This window comes from Polistes dominula, unplaced genomic scaffold, assembly GCF_049000335.1.
Source record: "Polistes dominula isolate Pdom_NZ unplaced genomic scaffold, Pdom_raw_medaka contig_20, whole genome shotgun sequence".
Classification (NCBI taxonomy): Eukaryota; Metazoa; Arthropoda; class Insecta; order Hymenoptera; family Vespidae; genus Polistes; species Polistes dominula.
Window position 1 is genome coordinate 4,384,604 of NW_028301147.1, and position 13,825 is coordinate 4,398,428.

General features: G+C 33.4%; 1 protein-coding gene across 4 annotated transcripts in view; it reads right to left on the reverse strand.

Moving 5' to 3' along the window:
• brp (ELKS/RAB6-interacting/CAST family member bruchpilot) overlaps positions 1 to 13,767 on the reverse strand; it is a 71,826-nt gene extending 58,059 nt beyond the window's left edge. For 2 of the 4 annotated variants that reach the window (XM_089177395.1, XM_089177394.1), the window contains exon 1: positions 10,378 to 13,755. In XM_089177395.1, the coding sequence (XP_089033521.1) occupies positions 10,378 to 11,166 (789 nt within the window). In that variant the 5' untranslated portion in view covers positions 11,167 to 13,755. Of the gene's footprint in view, positions 1 to 10,377 lie in introns of all 4 variants that reach the window. The other 2 variants (XM_089177391.1, XM_089177392.1) reach the window with 2 other exon arrangements.
• Positions 13,768 to 13,825: the final 58 nt, after the last annotated feature.

Here is a 13,825-nt window from a genome sequence, read left to right on the forward strand (position 1 = left end):
GAAATTTTATTAATCTTCTTTTCGACGTAACTTTTTTTACCACTTTCATCATTAGATTTTTCTTCTCTTACCATCGAAAATTCCTATAGTCGTAGTATTTTTATTCGTTCATTTTACCACGCAATTTTCTTTTATTACTTCATTTAATTATTTTGAAGAAAAGAAAAGAAGAAGAAAATAAATATAAAAAATGAATTTTATTTTGACGAAATATTGCATAAATTTTATATTCGATCGTGTTACAAGTTAAAAAGCTTGGAAAAGAAAAAGAGAGAGAGAAGAATTGGTTGGAAGTAAACAGCGAGCAACAAGAGGTCGACAAGTGGTAAAAATTGTACAGTAAACTTGGCCAATTTTGGCACGATACGCGTTACGCCTATACGTCAAGAGAACATAAGCTTTTCAACGTGCTCGTATTTTCTAGCGACTTTTTTAAATCCAACGATTTCAAATTTTCTCCTATAGTTATATTTTGTTCCCTTTATTTTTTTTTTTTTTCTTTCATTCTAAATGAATAACGAATAACTTTGTCTAATACGATTTTTCTCAGAATAATTTCAGTAATTAATCCTGAGCGCGTATACAACATTTAAAAATTTTATAAAGCACATATTTGAACTATTAAACATTGTATAATTAATATTTCGAATATATCAAAGTACAAACGTTTATTTTAGATTAACGTTCATTTATCTACATTTTATTATAATTATTATACTGTAAAGTTAACGACAAATTTTACGATCAAATTTTATTACAGTAATATCTAACAATTATATCCCTATATTTGATATTGAAATGTTACTCTTTCACAAATAGGAATTTAATACAATATTAAATAATAGAATTAATAATATTATTATACATGGCAATTTTAAATTGTAGATTTTTTTTCAGCTCTCCAGGTATTTATAATTAACGAAAAAATACAAAACAATTAATTTACACGTAATTAGATTGTTCTATTTTTAAATTAAAAACTAAATAAATATAGGTAAAACAAAAATAAAGAATGAATAAAAACATATACTCGTGATAGAGAAAATAGGATTATGTGTATAACGTTGTACTTCACATAGAACGATGATATTAAACACTTTATCAGTCATTTTCACCCTACTTTAAACCCCTCTATTTTCAATCCATTCTAAATTACGTTACATTAAACGAGATCATTTAAATGAAACGAAGTATATACAATATATACTATATATATAGATAGACAGTATTAATTTTTGTTCATTCCGATTCCACAAATACAGGTCAATTTTGTGCAAAAAATAAAAATAGAAAGAAAGATAAAAAAAAAGAGAGAAGGGGGAACTACTACCCCTCCTCTCCCTTCTCATCCGACAATTTAGTCACTGATAACGATAACGGGAAGCACATCGATTCAGGAACGTTGAATAAACGTGGAGTTTATCGTGTGTCCTCGGTTCTGGAACATGACCCAGATGAGAGAAAAAAGAGAGAGAAAGAGAATGATAGGGGGTGAAGGGAAAAAGAAAGGAAAAGAAGACGAGGTTTCACAACCGAATACTTCTCGACTTCGATCTTTTTTCCTAAAGGGAGAAGAAAGGGGTGTGGTGGGGCGGAGGATGCCTTGGTATTTCCGTCCGTTTGATGAAAAGGAGCCCACGATAACTTTGTTAGCCAGAGGGGGAAAGAGAATCTCACCCTTCAGTTATATGATTCGTTTCACAAGTAACTATCCTTTACTTTTTCTTATGCTCTTTCACTATTTTTTTGTTTTCTTTTAGTTTTAAACAGAAAAATAAGAAGAAATTAAAATGAACAGTGAACAGGAATATTAGATAGGGTGGATTATTGTAAATTTTAATTATAAGAATTTTGATATTTTTTTTTTTTTTATAACGTTGAAGACAAATATAAGAGTATCGTAATTGTTTCATACGCGTAAATTAATAATTAATTGTAATTATTTGAAAATGATTTATCAATGGTAAATACTCGTTTAAAATATTAGGAAATGAAATTGGTCTTTTAAACGCGATTCTCTGAAATACCAACAGGTGGCGACAGATTGTACTAAATTTGAAATGTCTTACGTAGATGAATTTTAATGGAATTTTTAAAAAATACTTTGATATATTAATTATTATAAATTTTAGAACATTAAAAAAATTATTTTCTAATTGATTTATCTATACTTTTGTTCGTATCAAATAGAAAAAATTGAATCAAAATAGAGTCAATTAATTTAAAAGAAAAGAGAAAGAGAAAGAGAAAGAGCTTCATATAAATGTTTTTCAAATAAATTAATATTAGTACAAGACAGAATTGTAAGATATTAAACTATGCAATTTTATAAGTTTTTATGGTTCTATAATCTGTCATAAAAAAAAAAAATTAGTCTACGGTAGTCCTGACAAATAATAATTGATTATATATATTATCCAGAAACTTTCTACCTAAGTACCTGTGCTATATTGAAAATTATTTATTTTTTAATTTCTACTCAGAAAATACAAAAAAAATTATTATGAAAACCATAAAAATAAAATCATATTTCGATTGATACGAGATATCGCATTTTATAAATATCTAAATATAAAAATTTTATATTAATATTTAAATTTTTCTATTTAATTTTATAAAATATATAAAATACGAAATATCGTATTTTATAAATATATTTTCTAAATATCTTAGATATAATATCGTAGATAGAAATATCGTAGAACAAAAATTGAATATTAGATAAATAATATTTAAAAAAAACTATTTTAAACGTTTAATATTTAAGTTGTCATAGAAACGTGGATTCAATGAAATAATAATCTCGGTTATATAGTTCTACATATATATAGATTTGGAGCATAATGTTCTCGGCTAACGACGCGAGCTCGGTCGCGTCCTTGCATGCCAACGGCATCACACAATATCTTCGTATGTACAACTTGCATGCCTATGCGAGAGGGCATTACGGTGTCTTTGTGTGTACAAACACTACGAAACGTCACTTCCTCATTAGGCACTTGTACCTTGTATACATATATGTGTATACATATACATATATGCATATGCTATGCACATACCGTTCTACAAACTGTGGCTTATGGTGTTCACGTCTTTCAGTTATACTCTACCAACAAATGTCTTCAAGGAGATTAGAGATCAGATTCCAATTCAAAATGCAGACTATTTTAATTATTTTTATATATACTTCTTCTTTAATCAAAAAATATTAAAAATTAATTTGTAATACTCGACAGAATCTAGATTGATATTTATTTGAATCAAATTTAAGTTTAAAATTATACTTATTTAATTTTAAAAAAAGAACAATATTAACCAAGTAAATAAAATAATTAATATGGCAAAGTAAAAAAGATCTGATAGATAAATAGATAGATAGTTAGAGAGATAATCTTGTAAATAAAATATAAAGATAAAATTTAATCGAATTTGATTGAAATCATGTAGAAAGAATATACGGCTGCCTATCTGCTCGTTCAATCGAAACGATCGGCTTCTCTCCTGTCGGACTATCAAACCGAATTATTAATCGCATTCGTTTCGAACACGCAAAGCTTGTTCTTTAGTCTTCCAGTATCGAAATATCTCAATGCGTATCGATAAACGATATCTTCATTGAATTTAGAATTCGTAAATAAGAATAAAATGAATATTAGCACTATTTCTATATTATAATTTTTCTCTAATTTTTAATATATTGTCTTAAGAATTGAAACAAAACAAAACAAATCTACTTCAAAATTATGTAAAAGATTAACATAGAAAATAAATCATTCGAAGGTTATCATTTTCTAATGGATAAAATTTTCTTCTACATCACGTTCCCGTGCACGATTATAATAGTTTAGTAATTCCGTGAAATTGTATTCCAAGAAAGAAAATATAAGTGAACTTTGAGAAAATGCTGAACAACACGAATTCTACTAATATGAATCGTATTTGTCGTACTTTGAATGTTGTATCTGTGTGTATGTAGGAAAAAAGGTATAGATAAGCGTGTGTAAACGAACACACAAGTACAGGGAGAAGAATGTCGTAGGTACGTGTCGTATAAGAGCACGATATCCGTCTATATCGATCGGCCTAAATCTAACGAGGCGGATTAGCGAGGCCCTACGCCATGTAGTTACATACGCCATACCTATCATGACCGCATTGTTCTTCTGAATTCAAGACACACTCCACCTTCTTTACTTTATTCTTATCGAACTTCGAACAAATTTAGTCATTTACTTATACGTTCTCACCAATCATATTAACTCTTATATATTTTTGACCATAAAAAAAAAATATTAAATTAAATAATTTCAATAGAAAGTTAATTATGTAATTTTTAATTTTTAATTTTTAATTTTTAATTTTTAATAACGAAAAATCGTGTTAATTAATTTAATATTATAATTTAATTGACAAGTGACTAATTTTAATAATAATTATATAATTTAGAAAATAAATGTTTAGGGTCTGCTATAATAGTATAATATTATACTATTATTACATATAATTTATAATATTATATAATATTTTTATAATTTTATTCATTTATAATTTTATTAATAATAATAATAATATAAATATTATAATAGTATTTTTCAAATATTTATTTATTTAAAATTAGTTACTCTTTTAATAGCAATCAAATACTTGTGTCGTTAATCAAAAAATTGCACAAAGATAATTAAATTTGTAACAAAATTATAATCAAACAAATATTTATCAAATTTTTTTATTTTAATGATAAATATTATTTTTCTTTTTCTTTTACATATTTTTTCAAAGAAACCTAAATAATTAGATACTAGAGGGGTAACAATATTATCTATAAATCGATATGTAAAGTATCGTACATGCTCCTACAAGAATGTATTGTACATATAATTTATGCATACACATACATACATTTGATATGTATATGTATGTATATAATACAAAAATATATTTGAAGACATGCAATCCTACATGACAGACGATTCCTTATCTCTCAACACAACGGAGCAGCTGTGAGTGACTTCTGACATTTCATGGCTTGGTACTACCAACAGCAAATAATTAAAATCCTCCTTTCTACGCTTCTCCTATTTCTTCCTACGCGTATCTTTAATCACGTTTAAAAGCTAACAATTTGTTTTCAAATAAATACAACATGTACTCCAAACGAATCAAATGATACAATGGTTTTATGTTAATTTTATTTCAAATGCATTCCTGAAAGCATTTAGAAATAGTTCTCTTGTACAAATTCAAATTAGTAATTTTAATTTAAAAGACTGTTAAATTTGTTCCACGTGTTTACAAAAAAAAAAAAAAAAAATTAAATTAGAAGAAAAAGAAGAAGAGAGATAAAATAATAGGATGAGTGTGTCTACACTTTGACTCGATTTAAAAGAGCAAATATGTAAAAAAGAAAGAAACTAATTATACAGGGCCGCATTATTCATATGCTGAATACTTCCATCATAAATTAGATTTATAAAGGCATATTTAATATATGAAGATAAAATATTTTATATGTTAGTCATTTTTTAGTAAAATAAATTTAATTGATATTAATATTGCAATTAGTGATAATTATTAATATTGTATATAAAACGAATTATTGATCAGTTCTTTTATGCAATAAATTAATTTGTTTTACAATGGCTAAATTAATTAGATTGAAAGTGGTTATTAAAATTTATGAAATAATTTTAATTAATATTTATTAAAATATTGAAAATGAAAGAAAATTATAACAATTTGCACTATACGTATAATTGTATCAATTACTGGCATGTGTCAACACGATTATACTCGTGATTATTATAATATATTATAGTAATAATATGTTAAAGTATATCTAATTATAATTTCTATCTATTACAAAAATCTATTAAAATAATTAAATCTATAAATATAAAACTCAAAAAATGAAAGATTCTTATTTCTCTATAAACTAATAAAGCTAATCCTTTAAATTAATTAATAAATTGAATATTCAATGAAATAGAAATTGAAGAACAAAATTAAAATCAATTGAGAATGAATTTCTTGTTCATACATAATTAAAATCTCAACCCAATTTCCTAAATTAAAGTATCGAATAACAATAAAAATACTCGGATCGATGATACGAACACAGTTCGATAAAAAATGAACAAGACTCGGCTTGTCGCGTAAATTTTCAATAAATCTTTCAACGAAACAAAAAAAAAAGACTAAGAGATGTAGAAAAAAAGGGTGCAGACGGCCCTGAAAATGCAGCTGTTAGACGAATCAACGACCGTCTTCGTTTCACACGATGCGGATGCAAGCTGCTTGAATCTCTTGCTGGTTCTGTTCCGTTGCATATGGACCATACTCTTTTATATAACGAATGGACCCTGAGAAAGTAATCCGTCGGTGAACCTCAAAGAATATAGCAAACAACAGATGGCTACTAACTTTTCTAACGCTTAGAAGTTTAAATCAATAAAATATTCAACGGAACCAGGTGTTGACTCTTCGCGCGTGAATTATATTTATTTTATTCCTCTTATATTTAAAATAATTAAAAAAACAGAATATAAAATTAGATGTTATAATAAATTCAATTAAAACTTTAATATTTCAATACTTTAATATAAATCAAAAAAGGTGAAAAGTCATTAGTCAACATTAAAAATAAATTTACTTAGTTAGAATAAGCAATAAGATTATTATATGATAAAAGATTAAAAAAAAGAAATGTGTAAGTGTTATGGAAATTTAATAAGTAATTTTAATTACATTTCCTATCTCTTCTAATTGTAAGCTAAGTTTGTTACGAATTGATAAATCATGTAAGCAGGTAAAATTGGTGAAAAAGAAGGAGAAAGAGAGGATGCTTGGGACATGCAATTACTTTAGATAAGAGAGAACTTGTACATTTACATAGGAAGCTCTAATTTCCAATGCTCTGACCCATAAAACGTTTTTCTTCATAAAAAACCTTCCATTAGACGTTTATTCATAAATATTATCTAATGGAAACAGAAATTTATGTGTTATACGTATAGTATATTCGTAAGTAAAAATACGCGTACAAAATTTATTAATTTTATCAAAATCTTCTAATCTCGTTTTGAAAATTTTGATAAAATAATAAATGAATAAATATACTCGTATAAAAAAATGTCTTTTATTCTTTTAAATAAAAACATTTTGACAGAAAAAAAAATTGTTTCTATGCTAGACACCAAAACTTATCAATTCACACTCCTATATTTTTCTATTTCTATTTATGATTGAATAATTTTTTATTTTTTGTCCAATTTTTGTTATCTCATTGTTTAAGTAAAAAAATTTTTTATTTCAAAAATTATTATCAAAGTTATTATAAAAAATACTATGCATAGATAAGCACACGTATACTTATATAACACATAAATAAATATATATATATTGTAGGTATGTGAATGACGAGAATGAAACTTTTCTGAACGATATACGAAGCTTCAGAAAGAGGATTAAAACTAAAGGATTATCAAAAAGTTTACTACCAGTGTCGAGACTTCTTTACGAGAGCCTTTTTTCGTATCATTCTACTCGAGAAGCGTTGCAGTTTGAAAGTAAAAGAGGGTGAGAAATCATATCTATCTCCTATTGCAAAAGGGAATTTTTTTTTACGACCCACTTCCAGCTTATGCCAATTCCAAGGCTTTGCATAGCACGAATTTTCATTGCATACGCGGAACCGACAGAAGATGGAAGATTAATTTTTTTTTTTTCCAACCATTTCTACTCATTTATTTTCTTCCTCTCCTCTTTTTTTACATTTTTTGTTTATTTCTTCTTCTTCTTATTATTATTTCTTCTTTAATGAACACATTCCTTTTATTTTTCTAACGATACTCGAAATACCTTAGTTCCTATTATAGCTCTAATGTATTTTTTTTGCAAAAACCGAAGCACCAAAGTTCATCGATGTTAATGGAAGAGAAAGCAGGATGTGAGGAGAAAGAGGGAGAGGAAAAAGGAAAGAAGCTTGCAAGAAGCTTCCATCGTCGACTACCGATCGATCGAAGATACCGCTTACACTTTGAATGTCGATAGAGAAAGAGAGAGAGAAAGAGAGAGGGAAAGAAGGAAGGAAGAGAAAGAGAAAGATGCCCTTTGAATAATTCGTTTCTTTGCATTTACCTTTACTTCGGCTAAAAAGGGGTAGTGTTTTATCGAATGCTGCATAAAATCGTGATAGTCATCTAATTCGCATAAAAAGCTTCTTCTGAATTTTTTTTCATTTTTGCATAATATAATTATGCCAATAATTTCTATATGTATACTAATCGTATAGTATAAGAATATATTTAAATACGAAAGTAATTTAAGCAAAAAAAAAAATTGTAGCCCATTTCTTTTTTTGTTTTTTTTAATACCGTAATTTCATATTTCAGTAATTTTTTTACATTATTCAGTATAATAATAGGTATAGCAAATATTGCACGAATCTATTGGTTAATCTAATAATTTATAATTAATTATCACAAATACCTATACTATTATCGAGTTGCTATAAATATAAAAGGTCGATTAAAAAGTATTTAACCTAAATAAATTTGTATATCGGTTTGTGAATTTTGTATGATAGACTGAAAACTTTTCGATTCACTCATGTATATATTTAACTTCGATTTAGTGAAAATTGGATTCTAGTAAATGTTATTTAATCATGTCATCCTGTTTCTATTTGAATAAATCAGTTTAATAGATGTATTGTTCAACCTACAAAACAGGATAAATCTTATCAAGTTTCAAGGCAAGTCTCGAAGAGTTCAACTACAAAAGTAAAGAACAATGGAGGCCCATATGCGAGTACATAAGCAAATATATATATGTATGAACATATATAAGTAAATGAATAAAGTAGATTCATGGTTGGTACTTTTATATATATGTGGAAATTAGAAAGGTTCAGAGACGGGGTCGATGTAGAAGAAATAAACGTGGGCATGTAGCCAGAGAATCTCAATCTTACGGATTCTTCTTCTTCTTGCTCTTAGGAGCAATGACTCACGTCCACCATCGAGCTCTGGACCACCTATAATAGCAACTGTACTGACACACATACACACATGCACACGCATAAACTCTGGTGAAATCATAAGTGGTAAGAGCCTGCTGAGAAAACGTCCGATTGACTCCGTTAAACCGGAATAGAATTCTACGATATTACTTTAAGGTACTCTAGATATTTGAACATATATATATATATACTTTTTCATATTTCAATTATATCATATAATTAAATATAAAAAGAAAAATTTCAATAAAAAAAATTCTTTTCATTATCCTTCAAAACGATAAAATGAATGAAATTTCATTCATTTAAGAATACAATCTAATTTATAAGGTAAATGATAGATGATTCAAAACTAAACGATTGATCGATCAAATTTTGTTCCATGTATCAGGTGTTATTAATTTTATATAAATAATTCAACAGGTGTGCATGTGTCTACTTGTGTGACATGAACTAACGATGTAACTCACAAACGAGATTAGAACAAAAATGATGAGTCCAATTTGACGACGTGGTTCTGCTGTTATCGTAACTTGTTTGATTATGAATAGAATGAAAAGGATAATGATAAGGAATGGTGATAGGAGGGAGGTGGTACGTTTTATTAAACTAGTATCTTTTGTTTGATAAAATTGATGTTAAAGCACATAGGAAATCACGATAATTGGAGGTGGCTCCCCCTTCCACGCGGGACTATTTTTTGGACAATCAATAAAGCGTGCGTCACGAGGCATCGTCGATTCTGACGGATGATTTTCTAAAAGGATAGCACGTTGAACGAAAGGTCGAGGTGTTATACCCAGTGGAAATAACGGAACAAGGCAGAATATCGTTGTAAAAATGTTTGCTCGATTTAAAAAAAAAAAGCACACGAATAGAAAGCACATACGAAATGGAGCCATTGTTTCGCGCAGACGTTCGACTCGTCCGCGCACCTACACACGATTCATGGAGTCATTACGAAACATGAGCGCCTGGCTCATAAGAGAAACCTTTAAGTTTTATCTCTCGACCGATAAAGAAAAAAAGTACTTGAGTAGTAGGAATCGATCGTAAGTTGATTGTCAAAGAAGGTCAGAATAATTTGATGCAACCAAAAAAGAGAAAAAAATGTAACGTTTGAGAAAGAGTTTTTTCTCTCTCTTTCAAAGAGGCTCTGTGTCAGAAGGTCAAAAAAAAATGAAGGCCAGCACTAATGTAAGAACGATAAATAGCATCGGGAAATGAAAGATAGCTGTAACAACAACAGGAATAACAGTAGCAGCAATGATAACATTATCAGCAGAAGCAGCAGAGCAAAACAGCAGCAGCAACAGCAACAGCAGCAATAGCAGAGCAGCAGCATTCAACGTCCAACTGACCTGATTCTCCGTGCTGAGTAGCTTGAGCTGCTCGTTAAGGAGGCTAAACTTGGTGCTTTCTTCCTTCCTAAGGGCTCGTTCCTTCTTCAGTTCCGGACTCCAAAAAGTCTTGATACTGTGCATCGAGCTACCGAGTTTCTGATTCGTCAGCTCGAGTTCTTTCTTGAGATTACCCAGTTCCCTTTGTAGATCATTGTTCTGATGTTGTAGCTCACCGATGTAACCACCGCTGTCACGCAGCATGTGGGGATTAGGACTTTGCCTGGCCGATCTTGATCCATATATTTCATCCTCAAGATAAAGACTCCGATCACGGCTACGTTCACGCGGTTCTCGAATCGGTACGAACTCTCGATCATGACCGAGAATACCTGCCGAAGCACGATCGAGGCTGGTATACCCCGTCGACATGCCCGCCGAGCTGGACATGGCGGGTCTCGAGGCGCTTCTGGATCTATGATGTCCGCTGCTACCCCCGCCCCCTGTCGACATACTCCTGCCCCTCTCCTCGAGCATGACGGGACTGGCGAGGTCCTCGTCGCGAGAGTAGTACGGGCTTACCAGCTGATGGTGATGGTAGCTGCCGTATCCGAGGTGCTCCGGCGAATTGTTCCCGCTACGCGTGCCCCTCTTTCGTCCTAAAGGACTTCCGCGACCGCTCGCGTAACTTCTCGAGGGGCTACGGTCGACGGTCGGTAGTTCCCCGACTCGACGACCGCTTCGTGGTGAGCGGGTGCCGCCTCCCGGACCTACCACGCCGCTACCGCTCGAATAAGGATCGCGAGACATCTCGCGACCACCCCCTTTTCTCTTTTCTCAAACCCCTACCACACCACAATACTCTCCCTCTTCTCTCTTCTCTACTCTCCTCTCCTATCCTCTCCTCTCTTCGAGTTCTCCTTCTCCTTCTCTTTCTACAAACCAGGAGTTCGTGACAGTCTGTTTAGTCCTTTGACCGACTCTCTGCGATCCCCACTTCTTCTTTTTCTTCCTATTGTTCTTCTTCTTCTTCTTCTTCTTCTATCTCTCTTTCTCCTTGTTACCCACCTCCCCCTTTTAACCACCCGTCAGATCAAGCACTTTCAGTCACACCGTCGCGCCCTTACACTTTTGCACGCATCCTCATAAATAACGATCCGTCTGGCTTGTTCGCAAAGCATAAGCAGCCAGCAGCCTCTCTTCTCCGCCGTCTTCTTTTTCTTCTTCTTCTTCTTCTCCTTCGTCTTCCTCTTCCTCTTCCACTTCCTCTTGTCCTCTCTCTCTTTCTCAGCTCTGTTTTCTCTTCATCGCTCCACAGCTAGTCGTAGAATTGCTAACGAGCCTCCCTCCACCCCATTCTCACTCTTTCTCACGAAGTTCTACACCGTCGCCGAGCACGTGTGCTCCTAACACCCCGAAAAACTGATGATCTTCTTCTATCCTCTTTCACTTCCTTCCTTACTCGTCCGATCCCGGGATCTTTCGTCCGTTCGAAGGTGAAGTCTACTCTACGCGAAGGTATAAATCCACGAACTAGGATCATCGATGTAAAAATCGTAGCAGTTTAACGAATACCCTTCTCTATCTTCCTCTTAATTTTTTCCTGTTCTAGGTTTCTAAGGCTCACCATTTGAATAATACTAATAAGAATAAGAATAATAATAACAACGTATACTGGTCCATTCTCTCATCCCGGCGCGTTTCTCTTTTTTTAATAACTAACACATAAACACACCCACACCTACTACACCTACATCTACACCTACACCTCCACCTCCACCTTCACCTCCACCTCCTCCGGCTCGTAACGTACTACGCGCGTGGGTCAGTATGTACGCGTGAGGTCACGACCCTTCTTCGTCGGCGATCGATCTTTGACCTTCTTTCGGCGACGAACCTCATCGAGCGAAGCCCGAGATCGAAGAGGAGAGAGAGAGAAAAAAAAAGGATGTTACTATTAATATTTTCTACTATTCCTTTTTTCCTTCGATGTTCAATTTTTATTTTACTTTTTTTCCTTTTTCTCTTTTTCGTCCTGTTCCTGTTACTCCTCTTCCTCTTCCTACTACTTCTCCTTTACCACCCTTTTTACCCTCTTTCAGCTCTTCTTGAACTCTCTCTCTCTCTTTCTCTCTTCCTCGTCCTCGCTACGTGCACCTCGAACGAGATGAGGTTGACGATACTCGAACGTGATTGATGAGGGAGAGAACACACGTTACTGTATATTATCAAACCTACGTACGCTCTTCTATGCGAGCGTTTCACGTAACTCGGACGTAAGCTCCCTCCTCCTTATCGATCTCATCCTCTCGCGACTCTTCCGGTTCCCGTCGTCGTCGTCTTCCGGTTCGAGGTACCCGAAACGATTCTTTCTCTCTCTCTCTCTCCCTCTATCTCTTTCTCTCTCTCTCTCTCTTTGATATTATTCAAAGCTAGGAGATGAAGAAGCTATCAATTGAACCGGTACCATCATCATCATCACAACCAGCACCACCGACTCACGATCGTCCTGTACCATCATAACCATCACCAACTACCAGGACCACCATCACCACCACCACCGACTTCCTCTTCTTCTACTACTTCTTCCTCTACTTCCTGTTTTATTTCTTCTTCTTCACGAGAACTAGCGGTACCAATTTTTACCGGTAGCACCACCAGCGGCACCGCGCGCGCGCACACTCCTTCGACTAAACACACGCAAACAAACAAACAAACCCACACGCATACACACGCCCGAGCACAGAACGTTAACACGTCTCTCTCTTTCTCTCTCTTCTTCCTCTCTCTACCTCTCTCTCTCTCTCTTTCTCTCTCTTGTATTTCCCCTCTCTTGACACTTTATCCCTCTTTTTCTCTCTTTCAGTGCGCGCGCGCGCGCGCTAACTCTCTCACTCTCACGTTCCTATCTCTTTCTCTTTCTCTCTCTCTCTCTCTCCCTCTCGCCGGCGCGCGTCTTCTCTCGTGCGTCACGGAGAGAGAGATGCCGAAGAGAGAAGAGATTCACGACCCACGACGGATCCGCGCGCACTGACACTCTGCTCTAATGCCGAACCAGCCACACCGGCCAAGAACGACGCCAGCCAAAGACCACCCTACCCCCACCACTTGCAAATCCTCACCACCATCAGCACCACCACTACCACCACCACCACCACACTATCTAACATTCCCGCCCTTAAAACTTGCTACTACACATGATCCTCCCTGCTACTACGAGCATCACCATCCACCACCATTAGATTTTACTACTACTACTACTACTACTATTACTACTACTCTACTACTACTACTACCATTAAACTACACCATCATTTTCTACGACGCTAGCGCCACCATCCACGTCACCAACGTCATCGACGACGACGACGACGACGACGTCGACGCGTATTGCCCGCTCGATTCTCTATTCTCTAAGCCCTTACACCCCCCTCCCTCAACCACCCAACCATCTCAACCTGCCCCCAAC